We start from the raw sequence: 19,337 nt of genomic DNA on the forward strand, positions 1-19,337 counted from the left end.
GCTCCTTGGGAAGAGGGCTCCTGTAGAACCTTATCACCTAACCAGATAATTAAAGAATTAAAGCAGGCACATATACACAAGTTCCATACGTAAACTTAGCTTCAGTATTTCTACTTCTACTGTTTAGCAACTTTGCAGCTTAATTCATATCCATCTCACACAGCATTACAGAGGATTTATTGGCTGCCAAGGAAGGGGTGGCTGCAGTTTCCATTAGGATACTGTGTAGTTTCCTCTTCTCTTAGATTTTCACTTAGTAGTGTGAGGTAGAGTTGACAGCCCTTATGTATCTGTCAAATTACATTACATACCCACACTGACAGGGATGAGGCTTGGCTTTAAATTGGGGTTTTGCTTTTTGCAGTAACACATCACAATCTTATATGTGATTGGCTTTTTGCGGTCATTCTAAATTTTCCTGCAACATTGTTTTCCAATTTGTTTCCTTGATTGCTTTTCTCTAATTTGGGTTCTTTTTCCACACAGATTTACTAATCCAGTTTTTCAACCATGAACCTCAATGAGTTAAAAATCCAGGTCCTATAGCTATCTTTGGGTTATTTCTTGACCCTTTGAAACAAAAGAACCCTATAATAGATTTCTGTGGCCACAGATCCCTTAGCATGACTATAATTACAATACTACTTTGAATCAAATATGCTAAACTTCTGCAATACGTTTCTTAATGAGTGACAAAAAAAAATCCCAAGCTAACTTAGGGAATTCTGCTCTTTACCTCTTCTTGGGAAGGGTAGTGGGTTGGGGATGGAGTTGGGGAAGCGGCTGTGGATGTGGCAAGGCAAGGGCGGGAAGGGTTTGAGGAAGGCTGTGGATGAGGAAGGGGCTGTGGATGTGGAAAACATTTGCGAAGGGCTGTGGATGTGGCAGAGGCTGTGGCAGGGGCTTGGGAAGGGCTGTGGATGAGGCAAGGCAAGAGCAGGAAGGATTTGAGAACGGCTGTGGAAATGGTAGGGACTGTGGGCAGGGCCTGTGGCAGGGGTTTCAGAAGGGGCTGTGGATGTGGCAGGGATTTGGGAAGGGCTATGGATGTGGCAGGGCCTGTGACAGGGGTTTCAGAAGGAGCCGTGAATGAGGCCGAGGTTTGCGAAGGGCGGCGGACGAAGCACGGCAAGAGCAGGAGGGGATTTGAGAAGGGCTGTGGATGTGGCAGGGGCTGTGTCAGGGGTTTCAGACGGGACTGTCAACGAGGCCGGGGTTTGGAAGAGCTGCGGATGAGGCACGGCAAGGGCGGGAAGCGGACACTGACACGGACACCGACACCGTCACTGACACCGTCACTGACACCGACACGGACACGGACACCGACACCGTCACTGACACGGACACTGACACCGACACTGTCACTGTCACTGCCACTGTCACTGTCACTGTCACCGGCGCTGCCCCCGCCCCAGCCCGGCCCGGCCCGGCCGCTGCGGTCACGTGCCGGCGGGGCGGCGGGCGGTCACGTGAGCGCGGGGGCCGGGCCGGAGGGGAAGATGGCGGCGGAGCGGGAGCCGCCGCCGCTGGGAGAGACGCGGCCGGCCGACCTCGAGGAGCTGGAGGACGGCGAGGACCTCTTCACCAGCACCGTGTCCACCCTGGAGGTGAGGAGAGCTCGCCCTCCGCTGCACGCCCGGCTCGCCTGGCCGGCCTGGCGCCCTCCGGGCCTCTCGTAGCCTCCTCTCCTGTACCCTCCCCTCCCCGTCAGGCCGCCGGTACTTCACTCCTTCCCTGGCCCCCTCGCTCCTGCCCGGGCCCCCGCCCCACCCCGCCGCTGCCGACCCGGCCTCCGGCCGCGGCCCCACCGCCCACCTCCGCTTCGGCTCCTCGGTGCTTCCCTGACGGAGGGCAGGGGGTTTCTGCTGCCAAGAGAAGCTCAAAACTCTTTTCTCCAAGTGCCACCGTTTTCCCTTCTCTTATCCTCTTCTTGTGCTGCCAGGAAAATATTCTCAGTTTACATCTTTCCAGTTTTGCGGGGTCTGTGTGGGTGTGTGTGGGTGTGTGTCTCCGCCTTAGACTTCGAGTGGATTAGTAACGACCCATTTTCTTTGTCTGGCCTCTTTCCGAGGCTTCACTCCATTTCAGTTTGCAAATCTTGCAAAAACTTGTTTGTGTCTGAGGTTTCCTTCAAGGGAGCCGACGCAATGCTGGGCTGCGGCGGCTGCTGGGACCCGCTGGGAAAGAGGCACGAGGAGACAGGAGAAATGATTATGTGTTCATTCCTTACAGTGGGAGCCTTTTTGGCACGTTTTTGTGGTCACGTCCCACCTACGTGTCTTGCCAGTATATTCTGGAAGAACTTTATTCTTCCTGTACACAGATGCCCATTTAAAAAGAAAATTATTCTGTTCCTCTTTTCCTGAAGAGTTTTCTGTCCCTGACCTTTACGGAAATAGGATTGGTGCGTGTTTCTTTGATTTTGCTCTGGTTGTCTGTCCTTAGCAAAAAACCCTGCAGTATACAAAAGGCTTTAAAATGTATTTTAACGTCACTTGCCTTTTCTCAAGCTACTGTCTTCTTTTCTTTCTTTTTATAGATACATAATCTGTACATTGGTAGAAAAAGATATGTGGAAAGAAAGTGAACTGAAGGAATAAGAAATTATGTGAATCTGCAATTGACAAGAATTGCATGAGTAGACTTCTGTGCATCTCTGTGTGACACAGTGTGTATTACTGGAGTCTTTTTCAGTGCACTGAGAAAGACTGCAGTGTAACACAAACAATGTTTTTATTGATGTAGTCTGGAGCTAAAGCTGCAGGAGATAAGATAGATTTAGTGTCCAAATCACAGTTACCATGAGATAAAAAAGTTACTGAAACTCCTCTAACTACAAACACTAGCAAAGAGATGGGCTTTGTATCAGTTGCTTTGGCTGACAATTCCGCTGTGCTGCTTTGTTTATGTACACAATCTGTTGGGGATAGTGTCTCTAAGTAGAAAGAGGAAGCCTCTTTGCTCAAAGAGAAGCTTCTAAAAGCTGTGTCAGTAGGTTTTTTCAGACATCAGCATTTAGGGCAGTGCCTTAGTCTTGTGATTTTCCTGCAAATTTGGAAGGAAGAGGTCATGAAAATTGACTTTGGACTTCTTACTAGCTTGAACATAAATGGATAGGTTCAGTGTATAGAGTACCATAGTGTAGAGAACAATGATTGCCTCATGACCTAGTTAAACTTTTGTCTTGAATGTTACTTTAATCTGGTAAATATTCATGGGTGAACTGATTGTAAATGGCAGTGGGAGTTGTATAGTAACAACAGAATGGTGTCATGCTTTTTGTAGTTAATAATGTATTAGTCTGCTGATACCAGAAGTGAGAGTGTGGCAAGAGACACTGAGGTCCAAACCCAACTTACGTGAGGGCTTTGGTACTTTGAAAGCATTCCCGACTGGTTTATCTTGGAGCTGTCAATTTGCTTTTAGCATGATTAATTTCAGTCCCTTCCTATTTTGTCTTGCTTTCATTCTCTTTGCAGTTCACAAAATCTGTGCTGCACCTTTCCTGCCTATAATGTGATTGTGCAGTGGAAAAGCTATGTGGTTTTTAATACATCTTTCAAGTAGCTTCCATATTAACGAAGTCTCCATTTGGAAAACACAATCTAAGTGGCTTTTGACAAAATATACATTCAGTGTATATTATGAATGACAATTATGTAGCATTTAAATACAGAGAGGCTGAGTTACTTCAGTGGCTTCAAATGGAGAATATTGTTTATTCCAAGTTGAATTCTCTGATGTGAAGAAAAAAAAAAGATGGTGTTTTGGCTTTTTCTGTGCATGTTGTAAAAAAGTTAACGTCTTGAGTTGAGCTTTCTCAATTGCAGAAAATAAAATATTAGAAAGATCTCACTGAGCTGTAACACCTTGGATTTCTGGGCTGCAGTGGAAACACATTTTAGGAGTTGAAAATTTGCTATGTGACAGAGAATGAGAAATTTCCTGTGATCTTAGGGCAACAGTGAACTGGGAACCAGGTTGGGCAGCAACTTTTCCGAGCTGATGAGATACTGATTTTATTGTCAGGTATCCACAGAGCCTGTGAGTAGTAGAATGAGAAGGATTATTTTGTTTTCATTTGCCAACTGTATTGTGGAGTCTGGACAACTGCCTCTCCTACGTTCAAGGTTACTGAGAGGTTTCCCTTTAGCTGCCAGAGTAGCTTTCATTAGTGAGAACAGCCAAGATGAATTATGTAAATAAATTGCATTTGCAGTGATAATCAGTGGTGAGTTCCATCTGAATAATGTTGCTGGTTATTATATGTATGTGCTGGTTGGCATCTGCTGTGCTCCCCTAGGCATCAGGTTTTTGCAGCTCAAAGCTGAGGCCTGGGTAGACTAATCTACTTGCAAAAATTTCAATGCATGGATTTTGGTGGGGTTTTGGTTTTGCTTGGTTTTTTTGGTGTTGCTTGGTTTTGGGTTTTTGTTTGGTTACTGTGTTTTTTTTTTTTTAAAAAGTGTCCATGATGATTTGCACAGCGAGAAGTTCTGGAATTCAGCTGTGCCTTATGAGAAGAATCACTCCCTATTATAAGTTTAATGAACAAACTGCTAATTTGCTGTCTATGTCCTCTGCTCCCATTAGACAGATCCACAAACAACTGGACAAAATTCAAATTTGGTGACATACATGTCAAATATGTTAGTTTTTCTGAAAAAATGGAATGTTCACTATTGCTCTCTTTTCACCATTTCTGCCTTCTTTTTCCTCCATGCACCAGTCTGTGTCTCTGTCACCTTCCTTTTTTATATGTTGCCCCATTTCTCATTTCATTTTTCCTAAACTTCTAACTTAGCTCTGTATTGCCAGTCTATCTTTTGTTGAGGGTACCATGTGAACACAGGAACCTAGGCTGTCACCTACTCATTCAAACAGAATTTATATGCCCATACTCCTGTTGGTGGGAGTTTTTTTAATGGAAAAATACATGGAGGAACTTGAAAATAATCAGTAAGCAGTAGATGTGGTAATTTATCAAGGACTGTCATTTAGGGCAGGGTGTGTAATAATCTCATTGCCAGTTGATCAGTTTATGTCAAAGATCTGCAATAACCATTTGGTTTTTGCACATGAGGCAAAACACTAGATAGCCACAGAAGTCCAGATGACTTTAATGATATCCATTCAGTTTAACAGTGGCCATTACTGAGGAAGCAGTAAAGCTCCCATTGGAATATCAGAGAGGAAAGCACTAAGTCCTCCAATACTATACTGTACCTTTGCAGAAAGCTAAGTGTCCAAGATTAATTGGTGTCATTCTACTGAAAATGTGTGTCTCATTGCTTGATGTTGAATCCAGCCTGTAATGGAAGTATGTGGAAATTCATTCCGATGTGGTTGCTTTCTTTCTGCAAATGACTCTGTTGTGCCATTGAGTTTGTTCTCTCTGTCCATGCTGTGATTTGTGAGCTCCTTTAACCCCCCTTTGACAGTGAGCTAACCTGAATAACTAGAATATTGTGATGGCCGCCTTCTGTCAGTCTTCTGTGTTTTGACTGAAGGAAGCTAGGAGGGGCTCATGCAACCAGAGCTAGTTTAGGGAGTACCCTGCTATTAAGGGAAAGGAGGATGTCCAAATGTCTAGAGGTATAACTTCAGCCAGCAGAAAATGCGAGATCTTGTTCTTGTTTATTCATAAGTCAGAGCTGTAAAATGCTTGGTTATTGCCTCCAAATGTAATGAACAATGAAAGAACAGAAAATTGAGGTTGTTGTTGACATTGTAAATTGGAATGGGCCCATGGGCTTCTTACCAGAAACTTATTTTGAAGAAAGATGAGGCAGGACCCTGACTGTCCTGCTGACATGGATGTCCTGGCCATTGAGTATCTTGGTTATTGGAGACTTCACTAAACGTTCAGCTCAGGACTTGTTCAGAAATTTCATAGCTGTGTACATTTCAGGAAATTGATGTGTTTGTGACATTTTGTGAACCTTTGGCAGTAAATAAGTTTTAGGTTTCTAAACAGCAAGGCTATTTGTCTGGGCCATGAGGTTTTTATTGGTCTCATCTCCATTTCTTGTCTGATACAGAGATTTTCAATGCACTAACTACTAACTCCTTTGACAACCATTTTTGTCGGCCATTTTAGCTGTATTTTGTAGAGATAAAAAAGCAAGTTTGAGGTCCTGTCTTTTAGCTCTCATCCATAGAAGACTGCAATTCAAACAGCTTAATTTATTGTTTGCATGCACAGGTGCTTTTTGGTTTTTGAGAGGCTGGCTAGCACTTTCTGACCCAGTGACTGTGTGAAATAGTCAGGTTATTACAAATTATTGACCCAGTTTTTTATACATAACGGTTGGGCCTTGCTGGGTTCTTTCAGTTCCCTGAGGACCATGTCCATTTTGAAGAGAAGAAACTATGCTTCATTGCAGAACTCTTAAACAAGATGATACAGTGTTCAGATAATGAATAATTTTTAAGATGCTTCTACATATTGTCTTTTTCTTGTAAAGTCACAACTCCTAGTAAATATATTTAATCCCATAATTAATACATTGTGTTTGGGAATACAGCTGTTTAAAAGGACCAAAGAGACAGAAAGACTAATAGGCCGGTAGGGACCTTATTCACCTGTCAACTTGTTGAATTCTATTTCCATCTGGCATTGATGATTTCCCCTGGCATGGGAGAGAAGAGTTGGAAGGATAAAAATGAGAAGACCAGTGGACAGAGGTGAAGAGGATTTAATGGGTAGAGTAAAAGTTGCATAAGCAAGCAATATAATGAATTTATTCACCTCTTCTGTGGGCTGGCCTATACTTAGCTATCTCCAGGAAGAGAGGAGTGAACTTAGGCAAGTGTTGTAACTCCAGATATCCTCTCTGTCCTCCTTCTTTGCCATAGCTTTGCTGAGCATGGTTTTATAAGGGATATCCCTCTGATCAGCTTTGACATTCAGCTTTCTGAGGTGCCTATGAGGTCTGTTTGAGTCCTCAGTTTGCAAATATTCTCATACAGAGTTTGGAGAAAGCTGCCTGTAACTGCCCTACTAACTGCAGCTATGAGCCTTGGTATCCAGTGCAGAAATATTGGCCTTCTTTAACAGTGCCATTGGACAGGATCTTTCCCAGCTCAGTAGCATGTATTTATAGCCATTCTTAGAGGAATCTTTATCTTTCTTTAAAGTGGAAATAGCTCTGTATTGATCTTTGGTTAAGTTGTAACTTTAGGCATACAGACATTTGCCATAGGTTGATCAGATTTAGGTGTTCAAAGTGAATTTTGTGTCTAATAGAATACTTCTGTGATTAGAAGCAAGGTATAGTCAAAAATCACCTCTGGTAGCCAAAATAGCTACTTCTGATAAAACTGAGAAGGTAGGCTGAGGTGTAAGCATTCTCCAAGGGGTCTTTTCCACCATTCTTTAAGGAAGAGCATAATTAAGTGTATCACTCTTAGAAAGCTCTTGCTGATGTGCTACAAGGGTTCAGGAAGACTTTTCTTACCTGAGAATGTCTGTCTTAGAGTTGTTTTTCATGGCAGTGGCTTGACAAGCACAAACCTACATGCTTTCTGCATCTCTAGCAGTGTCGGACTCCCTGTGTCCTAAAACTCCAGTCTATCAAAATGTAAATGGATTGCTGTTCAAAGCTGAATAGCAGCAAAACTGGTTTGGAGTGAGTAGCTATGATGTTTCAATGAAGAACTGCTTTTGCTGATAAAAGTTGAAACTTCTTGAACCACAAGTATTGAGAAATCAAGCATTTCCATGCTCTTCTGTTCTAGTTGGAATACAAGGTTTTGAATTTGCATGTTGGCATAACATTGCGTGGAGAGACAGACCATTTCTTCTGAAATATGCTACTTCTGAGTTGTGAAATTACTTAAAACCTTCGGCTATTCTGTGTAACACATGTATACTATCAGTTGTAAAATACTGAATCATGTCAAGTGCTGTGGTTTTCTTGCGTTTCCTAGCTCATTTAATCTAAATTATTGCAAGTCTTGTAATACAATTTAAAATAGTTTTGTCTCCTTATGATACTTCACAGAGTGAACAAAATGCACCTTTATTACACCAGAGCACTCTGTTTCTTGTGGGGTCATTTTGGCATTTCATTTCACAGGAGATGAGAAGTGTTCATTTGACAAGTGGATTGGTTCCTCACAAGGTTATGAACTCTACTGCCTACATACAGTTTTTCTTCTTTGATGTTCTTTGCAGGTTCTAGGGCAATATACAGTCAAGAGTTTGAGAGACTACTCCTTTTGCTAGTCATCACTTTGGTTTGTTTCTGGCTTCCCCATGTTGTATGTGGGCTTTTCAGAGAGTGGCTGCTTTTGTCAAAAGGAAGGAGATGTGATCTCTTCTGTCATTTCAATGGATCAGCTTGTTGTTGCAACTGAAGTGTGGTTCTGCTGATTTTGACTGGGGTAGAGTTCATTTTCTTTGCACTGGTTAGCATGAGACTGTGTTTTGGATTTGTGCTGAACACAGGGTTGATAATACAGAGATGTTTTTGTTATTGCTGAGCAGGGCTTACACAGAGGCAAGGCCTTTGCTGCTGTTCATGCTGCCACGCTGGTGAGGAAGTTGGGGGTGCCTGGGAGGTTGGGAGGAGACACAGCTGGGACAGGTAACTCCAACTGACCCAAGAGATATTCCAGACCATCTGGCATCCTGCTCTGTACATAAAGTTGGGGGAAAAAGCCCCATAAAGTAATAAAGAAGGCCTCTCTGCTAGTACTCTTGCCTCTGCCTCATTTATGAATGTGAAAATACAATCTGGACGGACCTTTTCAGTGACTTTTCAGAATTCTTCAGTCTTTTTAGAAAAATCCTTTCTAATTTACAGTGTTTTTTGAAGAGTAGCCTTAAACATCTAGTGTCTTTAATACATGCATGCATCCGTGAATAAATATGCTGTTGTTGAAAACTCCTTAGCTAGCTATCCTGGATGAAGTTGCGAGAAGTGAGTTTTGCAAATTTTCTGGTGGTACAACAGTGAACACAGTTGATAATTCTTCAAGAAAGACTTTTTCCTAACTGGAGCACTGATCTTCAGTTATGTGTATATTTATTTTGTAAGCCAGCTGTTCATTTGGTGGCCCAGTTTCAATATTGCTTTGGTTTTCCTGAGTGTCTTCAACAGGGCAAGTTCTAGTCTTCAGTTTAAAAAATTGTATCTGTGGCAAGCCCAGCTTCCATGTACAGTACAATGTGATTCTCTGATCCTCTGTGGCAGTAATCCTGTTGCAAAGCTGCCGAAATTTCTTACAGCTCCAAGCAGCCTTGAATTATTTGGATGGCAAGATCTTTTCAATCCTAGAACAAAAGAATATCTTGGAGATTTCTTTATTGATTTTTTGCTGTGTACAAATCCAGATTTAAAGCCAAGCATTTCCAGGAGGAACCTAATGATCAAATTACATTTGGCATTGCCAAAAAAATTATTCTAGCTAATTCTGTAGCAACTTTTGTTTCACATTAATTAAACCTGAAGAAATTGTTGATTGTTTTTTCTCTCAAAGGAAGAAATTAAAAGAACTGTTGACTAGTCATATCTTTTATTCATTGTTGCTGTGCTAGTAATGGGAAATGGAAATAGCTGACAGGGTTTCCTTTCTGTACATCTTCTTTTGCTTCTTTGAAATGAAAGAATGTTGCAATAATTCTTATATACTGACACATGGCAACTGGTTCTCTCATAATTATTTAACTTTTTTTTTTTTTAAACAGTCAAGTCCTTCATCTCCAGAGCCAGCAAGTCTTCCTGCAGAAGACCTCAGCACAAACTCCAATGGTCCAAAGCCAGCAGAAATCATGCTGGATGGTGACAGAGAAGACCTCTTTGCTGGTAATGACCATTTTCTTCTAGCATGCCTGCACAAACCCTTTTTTCTTGTGAAAAGTGTTGTTAGTTAAGTTTGTTTATAAGTTTCTCAGTGGTGTGTACTGTCTGTGTCTAGCGTGGGAAGGTTGAGCTGATCACTAACATGTTCTGCTGACAGTAAGAATAGTCTTTATCATTTTGTGATCCAAGATGTTCAAATCTGTTCGTGTGGAAATGCATGACTTAAGTTACTTTCTTGTTTTCTACTTAATAATCAAGCATAATCAAATATTTTCTCCAGTTATAAAGGGAAAGAGAATTCAGACTGTATTGCAAATGTTTCTTCCTTGTTTTAGTTGAAAGGTAGCAAACTGGCACAGGGGGCCAGTCCTATAATTTCACTGGTGCATGGTTGTGTCTCTGATAGTTGACAGTATTGCACACTTTAGAAAGAGATGTGAAAGCTCTGATAAGTGAGCTGTTAAGAGACAGAATGCTTCTAAAGCTTCATAAATCAGTTGCTATTTGGGTTATTGTTGCTGTCAATTACAATTGTAGGAGCGTGAACTATTCAAGAAAGGAGGTGTAATATTTGGAATGTAGTATGTGCATAAGATGGTTCTGAATGTTACATCTCAATACTATCATTTTCCCTATTACTTCATACTGAGTAAGCTGACACCGTGCTTTGAATACAGTCATCTCATCTTCATTGATTACCTGATGTAATCATTCCAAAGCAAACTTTATAACCTTTAGTTCTGGGTTATTTTGTGTAAGTGCATATATACTCATGCCCATTACATTTGTTCTAAACTTCCTTAATTTGTATTTCCATGTATTTGAACTTGTTTGTTCATGACATTGTTAAAATGTATTGCTTAGTTTAGTACCTCACTGAAAGTGTTTCAAGAGAAAAAAAGGAATAAAGGATAGAGATGAAATCTTACTTTTTTTTGCTTTTTTTTTTTTGCTTTATAACTTACAAAGACCATAAGTGCTTTAGCAATGAAGTTTTCCAGTACTAATCAGTAATTTGGTTATTTAGCTTCAGTATATAAAGTCAGCTTTTTGTAACCATAGAGCCATCTGGAGTAGATGTTTTAAGAAAGCCAATTCTCCTTTGGATAATATTAAGAAAAAAGGAGGCTGGAGTAAATATTGAGGGGAGTCAGAAGGAACAAGTGTTGGCAGCCAGATTGTTTCAGCTGAAATGAATGCTGTGAGAATAACACATGGAATTGATTTAATGAGTTTGGGCTTTGCCATGTAGGACATTCTCTTAAACGCTTGCAGCACTGAACTGAAGGCATCTGCCTCAGCTGAGACTGGTCTTTTAAAGTTCAATTTATAGTACAGAGTGAGTCTAATACTCTCAAATAGAGGAAAAAACAAATGTGATTTGTGGAGCATGAGATAAAATATGATGTTTTTCACAGTTTCCTGTTCTAAGCAAGAAGTCTGTATGCAGTTGAACCCAAGTCAGGAACTTCTGTGTTTGTGTCACTGTCATTTTCAAAAGATATTCTAAAAAACTGTTGAATTTATGTTCCAGTGTTGTGCACTCACAAGTATAACTGTTTTTTTCTTTCTTAGGACTGTTTTGCTAGATAGTATAGAAAGAGCCTGAGAAAGGCAAGATGAGATTCCTAATTTCTTGCTTCCAGCATGATTGCATAAGTTGGGCTTTCTAGGAAAGCAGAATTTAATTTAAAAGTGAATGTTAGAGGGTTTTCTTTGACGTGTTGAAATTCCAAAGAGTCTTAACTTGGCACAGCTTATAGGAACACTTAAGTGGAGAGGAAAAGCAATGAAGCTCCAGAGCTTTGTAACTTCTATTGTTGCTTCATATTTAATTACTAGACACTTTAAAATCCAGGTAAAGGAAATCCTGTTTGTGGCTCCTGGAAGGAGAGATTGCCATTTTTTAGGGTCAGAAATAATTATAGCTTTTCAGACTTGTAAAAAATGTGATGATGGTATTCCTCTCTAGCTATTGTAGACTTAGAAAAACTTTTCGGTTGTTTCATCTCATATTGCAACATAATGGAAAAGGAGATGAAGCAGTACAGATTTTCTCTACTGCTTTAATGCAGGACAGAACCAGGGAAATGGTTTGGGCTTCTTTCATTATGCTTAAAACCTCTTTGCTATTATGTTTCTGTGGCAGCTACAGAATAATATGTACAATATAGATATTCATTACTTTGTCTCTGGCAACTCATAACTGAACTATTAAAACAGGGTTTCAGAAATGTGAGAAATAAGTTTTCTTTCTGTCATTGGAGATCAGTGAATTTTGCTGCTTTGTTGTGGTTCTTGGTTCTATGACAAAGCAAACTGACCCACTTAAAATCTTTCACCCCTAGAATAAAGGTCATGATGTTGATTATTTGGCCAGAAGAATTACTTTATCTTACCTCACAGAGCTCTTACATGCAGAGACCATAATGGTCAGCACTTCAAATGAGGCAGGATTAGGTATATCTTGAGGAATTTGGATCTTAAAGCTTAGTTGTCAATAACTTGCTATTGAGGAGTAAAGAGCTAGATATTGAACTAGTCTTCCAAAATGTTGACCCAAAGTTCAGTGTATAACTACACAAATATGCCATGGAGTGCCCTGGAAGGGCATAGCTGTCTGTGCCTTCTGTCTCTAGTGCTCATGGAAGTAAGTGCAAGACCTTCTTCGAAAAAGTGGGAAACTATAATTTTTCATCTCCTCTGTTGGATAAAAGATTACTGTTATTTTGTTTTTTCAGCCGTGAAATGTGTTTGGGAATGGATCATGTTATGGAAGTGTCTAGCTATTGTGTCCTGAGAAAAAGTCACTGTGTTTGCAGGCTGGAGTGATGCTTGTTTTCATTGGGTTGCTTTTTTTTTGTTTGATGGGGTTTTGTGTTGTTTGGTTTTGTAGGGCTTTTGTTTCCCGTCTAGGCTTTTTTCTTGGGATTTGAGATGGAAAAGGAGACGATAATCCTCTGATCAAAACAAGATATGTTTTTCAGGCCCATCCAAATAGAAAAGCTTCTAGCTGATGGTGTCTGTCAGGCTGTTGTCATGTAATGTGTCTGATTGTACAGAGTTTGTGCAAATGCCTTGCTGTTTTTAGAATCTGCTGGTTCAGTTATTTTGCAAGAAATAACTGCATGAAAGCGTATGAATCTACAGTTTTGAAGTCAGAAGGTGGTCATATTAGTGTCTGTTGTGTTAAAACTGTTTCTGTTCTCATTGAGATTATGCTTAGTGCTTCTGATCTAACAATAAGGGTCATGGACTATGACTTGGGTGTAGTAGTTCTTACAGTCAGTTCAGTTAAGTCTCTGAAATATTGCTGTGCCCAGAGAGGCCTTTATTAATAGCTTGTCCTCTGTTCTGCATAACAGCTTCTGCTTAAGTTTACTTCCAAATTTATATGTTCACATGGGCTAACTTTCAAAGATAATAAACCAATTTAATCATTCAAGCTATGTCAGAATGTTAAAGGTCAGACATTTGGAAGTGTGACTAGTAAAAATAACTGAAGGGAGCTGCCAGTGAGGAGTTGAAAACTTGCATTTTCTAAGATGATATTTTGCAAAAACTGCTGGTGAAAAATAAAGACACAAGATCTGTGTAATGCTGAGATTAAGGCCCATGCTTGACTGTTGATAGAAACTTGTTGTGGCTGGCTGTCGAATATTAATTATGCATATGTAGTTGTGTCCTACAGCAGAATGACATATCTTCACATTCTTTTGGAGCTAAGCAACTTGACAGCTATCCCTAACAAAGACTGTTTGTGGATTGTAAAGTATATACTTATGTATGGCAGTATGCACTGTTAGATTGGTGGGAGTTTTAATATGTTCTGGTAACTCCCATAGCTGATATTAAGTATTGGGTCTCAATATTTTCCTCCCAAAAGTTGTACAGAGCAGTTACCTTGCCTCTTTAGGTGAGAACTTAAGCTCTTGAGAACTAACCTGGAAAAGAAGACATGTAGATTTCAATTTTCACGCTAATAATGATACTTAATATTTTAAAAAGCCAACAAAACCCACACAAGCACACAAAACCTCTCAAACCCAAAGCCAACAATCAGCTATACCACAAAACCACAACTTAATGCTAAGTTTTCAGGTGAAGATCTAAAATTAATAGATTAAGCAAATGTTTCTGAAAGTGCCATAATTTGTACTGTGAAGCCTACCAAATGAATGTTTACATGGGGAAAAAAACCCATACCTGTAAAACAAGCAGAAGAATTATCAATAAAACCTTTTAATCAGACCCTGAAAATCTGATTCCTCAAAGTAAATGGATATATGTATGAAGCATAATTGCCAGAGTTCATCAGAAGAAACCTATTTCATGAGAAATAGATCTTCAGCTCATAAACTACTTGAAGGCTGCTTTTTCTGAGCGGGAAAAATAGCTAGACTTAAGAGCCTGCTGTTTTATATAAAGCTAAGGCTTCTTTTTCCTTTCAGAATCCTTGAATATTTTTGTTTTAAACAGAAAGTGTGGTAACTTTCTCCCTGTCCCATCATCAGACTCCCAACTCAGTCCCATCATCCCCTTCATATCTTTTCCATGTCATGCTTACAGATTTGCATAATGTCTGGAGGCATGCCAAACCTCCAGTGAGAGTTAACAAGAGGGAGAATGGCATAAATTCTCATTTCTTCCTAAAATAACTGGCCTATTGCTATCAAACAAACATCTATTTTCTCTGAGTAAGTTTCTTCAGGAAAATAAAAACATGCCAAGCAGTAGCTTTAAAAATTTGCCAATGCTGCTTGGAATTAATTTGATACACAACCTAGACCACTTTATGGTACAAATGGGTATGTGGATACAAGTCTGAAAAAGAGGAGTCCTGGAGAAGTGTGCTTCTGTTTCATCTGATAGCCACGCTACTTTCTTATGTTAAATTCACAGTTTTTTCATGAAGTTATACTTTACAAATAAGAGGGTTGTGTTCTCAGCTAATGAAAGTGAGACGTTTGTGTATAGCATACTGTGTTACACATGTATGTGCATATTTTTGAGAAATGTTTCTGTGACATATTCGTTTGTATAACATATGTTGAATGCTGCTAGCCACCAAAGAATTGCCTCTTGTTGAAATACTACTGTTCTGCCAATCTAAAAGCTCTTTTGCAACTGCCTCAGCATGATTTTCCACCTGATCTCAGGTTTTGAGTTAAAATTCCTTAGTGATTTGAGATGCAGTGTCCTTCTTGTGGCATTTGAGGAAAGGCAGCATTAGCAGATGTTTATGTTCTTTAAGATTTAGCAGTCAGAATAAAGCAATGCTGTGAAAAGAATTACTTTTCAAATAAAGGCTTTAGATTCTTTTTTCATATTAAAAATGGAGAATATAATGAGGTGCTTGTTTTTAACTTTAGTTTGAAAATACTATGAAAATCTGTAATATGAAATTAGGAAAACCAATGCCAGTAGGCTGGGTGAATTAATCATTCCCTTTGGCTCAGCCCCACTGAAGCCACACCTGGAGTGCTGAGTCCAGGTCTGAGCTATCTGATACAAGGGACACATGGACAGATGGGAGTGATTCCAGTGCAGGGCTGTGAAGATTACTGAGGCCATAAAGGGTATAGCATAAAAGATTGAGAAGGCTAGTGCTGTTCATCCTGGAGTAGGGGCTGGGAGTGAGGAGGATCCTGTAGTGTGTATAAATAGTGGATCGTCGGGAATGGAGAAAAGGGAGCCTGATTTCTCAGTAGTGCCTGCTGACGGAACAGGAGGCAATGCCTACATGCTGAAAACCAGACAATACATAAGACAAATCTTACATTTTTGATTGTTTGTCTTTGGTGAGTTGAGGGGGTGATGCTGGCTTAGGGGTTTTTTTTCTTGCTGGTGAGGGTGGTCAAGCACTTGCACAGGTTATCCAAGGAAGAGGTGGGTTTTCTTCATTGGAAATGTTGAAAATTCGTCTGGGTGTGGTCCATTTTAGCTGGTTCTAGCTAGAGCTCTGCTTGAACAGAGAGGTTAGATTAGATTATTTCAAAAGTCCTTTCCAAATTCAACAATTCTGTGATATGCTCCAAAATAAAATTATGACAGTAAACTTTAACCTCAAACCAGAATGAGTATCTGCTGTGGTTTAATGCCTTTTTACCTCTTTGGTAAGTACTACCCACAAAAGTCTAGCTTATGAAAGGTTTTGAGGTCTATTGGAAGCTCAATTTTTGTGTCAAATTACTGTTCTGTGGTCCATGTTATCTTTTAAGAGACTGGAATTCTTGAAAATGCATGTCTCGTGAGAATGCTGCATTGTTCATACACTTTAACTGGAAAAGGAACTTCTGTATACCCAGGAAATGTGTAGTTTGCCTGTGGTCAAAACCATTTAGTGAGATTTTTAGAGCAGCCTATATGACTAAATCAGCTGTTGTTCACAGTGCAAAACAGGTGATGAAAAAGAGCTGCTTCTGTGGTTAAAAAAAAAGTAATTAATGTTCACAATATGTCATTCAGAAATAAATGATTTGTGGCTTGTGACTACTTCAAAGGACTCTTTACTTAACAGTATACAAGAAAACGGCAATGTTGATCTTAATTTAACCCATTCTGCACTACAAGCCCAAATGTCATATCAGGTTTTAGCTAGGTATTGAAAAAATTTATCCTAGACAAATGGGCCCTATTTATTTTATCATCATTCTTTATCATGCATGTTTGTTGTCTTTGTGATGCATATACATCTGTGTTGCTAGGAAATTTGTTGCTAACTCAAAATGTTTATCTAGAAGCAACAGAAGAAGTTTCATTGGACAGTCCAGAGAGGGACCCAATACTTTCACCAGAACCTACTCCTGCAGTCACTCCTGTAACACCTACTGCATTAATAGCTCCCAGAATGGAGTCGAAAAGCGTAACAGCCCCAGTGATTTTTGATAGATCCAGAGAAGAGGTATGCTGTAAACCTCTAAACTATAGAAATGTTTCATTTGCATTTTTAAGTTTTATCTTGTTTTAAAATGCCAGTTTCTAAATGTTGATGCATGGCATTATACCTTGCTGTTTGTTTTGCAAAGGAGGTTTAATGTGAATTTGGCTCATGAAATACTGTAAGAATTCACTACTGGTGTGATTGTGTTTGAAGTAGATAGTGTTAGGAGTAAGATGTTCTATTCCTTCAGAATAGATACTTTAACAGTGTGTGTAGAAGTAAGCTTTGAACTTGATATATGAGAAATGTTATTAAAGTAAAATAATTCTAACTAGTATGTTACAGTTTCTGCTTGTATTTCTGAAGCTGTTCCTAAGGGGGAAATTGAACAAGCAGTTTTTAGTATTATCCTGTGTGCTAACAAAGAGCTGAGAGCAACTGTAGTCTTAACATTGCTGTTTACATTTGGTGCTCCAGTCAAAGTGTGGACATTGCTGAATGCCATTCAATCTAGGGAGCTCTCTTACTAGACAGTGACTTTGCAAACAACCTGTGACTCAATGGTGCCTACTTCCCCAGGTACCAGGTGATGGTATTTGATTCTGATTTTGCTCCCTTCAGCCCTGGTACTGTGCCTTTTGCCATGGTATTTCTTAAGCTCTCTCTTTTTATCAAACTTAGGTATAGTACATAAAAGATTATGAAATTCTGGAAGAACAAGTATCAGAAATTTTTTTATCTGTTGCTTTTTCCTTCCAAAACTCTTCTGCTACAGATACTGTTAATGAAAAGGAATATCTGTCCTTTGATTAGAGGCGCATAGAAGCGTTGCAAATGAAAGTGGTTATGAATCACAGTGTGTGTTGGCATTGTAGGTGATACAAGGAAGAGACTCCTAAGTCTGCTCTACTGAAAGCTTTAGCAGTAGGGCTTAAAACTGAAACCATTGGACCATTTAGTTTGGAAAAGACCTTTAGGATTGTTGAGTCCAACTGTAAACTTAGCATTACCAAGTTCGCCACGAGAGCTTTGGTTGCAGCCACAGTCATTGTTAGAAGGTATATTAACATTGGAGACTGGAAATGTTTCATAATTACATAAACATACTGACTCTTTTCCTTCCTCTTTGTCTTGATCCTTGTACCCATACATAATATGGATGTCCGTTACTGTGTTAAATGTGTATCTTTTTCCTAGATTGAAGAGGAAGCAAATGGAGATATGTTTGATATAGAAATCAATGTATCAGACCCAGAGAAAGTTGGTAAGTTCCTTGACCCTAGAAATTCAGATGGTAGACTGTCTTATTCCTTGAAGACTATTCTTAGATTTTAGCATGATTTCCTCTTCAGTTTTCCTTTGCCAATTTTTAGTATCTAAATGGAAATCTATTTAATGTATATTTTGGACTAAAAAGTCTATGGCAGGATTACACTACCTTGCCCTGGGATAAGGATTTCAATTTTCTTACAGGAGATGGCATGAATGCTTATATGGCATACAGAGTAACAACAAAGGTAGGAAGTGCAACAAAATTTTCTGACTACTTTGTATTATAATGATTAGTATATTATTAGTATTATTGTATTATAGGATCAGTAATTCACAACGATTTTTTTTTTTTAAGACATCACTTTCAATATTCCACAAAAATGAATTCTCTGTTAAAAGAAGATTCAGTGATTTTCTTGGCCTGCACAGCAAACTAGCAACAAAATACATGCATATTGGTTATATTGTGCCTCCAGCTCCAGAAAAAAGTATTGTAGGTAAGTGCAGTTCCAATTAGGTGACATTTAAATAGTGAATACAAATTACTCTTCTGCATAAATACTGCTTGCTTCTTCTCAGGTGGTAGAAATATTCTTTGTGTTCTGTATTTTCAAAAAGTTCCTATTAAATTGGAAAGATATGTAATGGCCTCTTCCTAACTCAGACTGGTGTTGATAATGAGAGGGATATCTCTTAATGCATTGCCTTGTGTTTCTTATCTATGATTCTTTGCTCTTGCCCTTCAAGGGCTGATTAGTCAGCCAAAACAAGGATGCTAAAGTTTATTTTTAAGTTGAGCTGTTATCAATTGCCTGCAATATATAGACTTCATACATACTCCAGATATTTGATACTTCTGTTTGTTTCTTTTTATTATGGGGAATGCAAACCCTCTTGTAAGTTTTGCAAGGTTTTAATGCAAAAAACAACTTTTGACTTGAATGCCTGGTGCATTAAAACAACTTCAGTTTTGTGATCTCTAAGTAGGAAAGATTTTTTTCAAAATAGGTGAATATTTAAAGCAGTAAAGCCTGTTAAAGACTTTTGTGTTAATGATTTAAGTGATTTGAATCTAGAATGTTGTTTGATATGTGGGCAATGGAAGTCCTTCAGCAGTTTCATCTGTAAAGATAATCAGAGCAGCAGTTTTTCATTTAAGTAGGAGTAGATATAGACTGAGTAGATGTAGGCAGCAGGAGGCTTGGAAAATTCATGATTTTACTTTGTGAAAAACTGTTTTTAAGCCTGTGATACTGAAAATTTGACCTGAATTTTTGGTAGTTCTTGAAAGTTATGGGAAATTCTGTAATAATAATTTTTTCCTATAACAAAAATAAGTTTCCTTCCAAATGCTAACAGGGTTTATGGAAATG

General features: G+C 39.3%; 1 protein-coding gene and 1 long non-coding RNA gene across 4 annotated transcripts in view; one reads left to right on the plus strand and one right to left on the minus strand.

Moving 5' to 3' along the window:
- The window catches only part of LOC117010349, a 28,439-nt gene extending 26,331 nt beyond the window's left edge, over positions 1 to 2,108 (minus strand). For both annotated transcript variants that reach the window (XR_004420643.1, XR_004420642.1), the window contains exon 1: positions 1,816 to 2,108. This is a non-coding gene — a long non-coding RNA (uncharacterized LOC117010349). The remainder of the gene's footprint in view (positions 1 to 1,815) is intronic.
- SNX2 (sorting nexin 2) overlaps positions 1,466 to 19,337 on the plus strand; it is a 31,415-nt gene continuing 13,543 nt past the window's right edge. For both annotated transcript variants that reach the window (XM_033084726.2, XM_033084727.2), the window contains exons 1-6: positions 1,466 to 1,607; positions 9,695 to 9,812; positions 16,550 to 16,713; positions 17,890 to 17,956; positions 18,166 to 18,209; positions 18,320 to 18,461. In XM_033084726.2, coding sequence (XP_032940617.1) covers positions 1,500 to 1,607; positions 9,695 to 9,812; positions 16,550 to 16,713; positions 17,890 to 17,956; positions 18,166 to 18,209; positions 18,320 to 18,461 — 643 coding nt within the window. In that variant the 5' untranslated portion in view covers positions 1,466 to 1,499. The remainder of the gene's footprint in view (positions 1,608 to 9,694; positions 9,813 to 16,549; positions 16,714 to 17,889; positions 17,957 to 18,165; positions 18,210 to 18,319; positions 18,462 to 19,337) is intronic.

The sequence above is a fragment of the Catharus ustulatus genome, chromosome Z (assembly GCF_009819885.2).
Source record: "Catharus ustulatus isolate bCatUst1 chromosome Z, bCatUst1.pri.v2, whole genome shotgun sequence".
NCBI classification, from domain to species: Eukaryota; Metazoa; Chordata; class Aves; order Passeriformes; family Turdidae; genus Catharus; species Catharus ustulatus.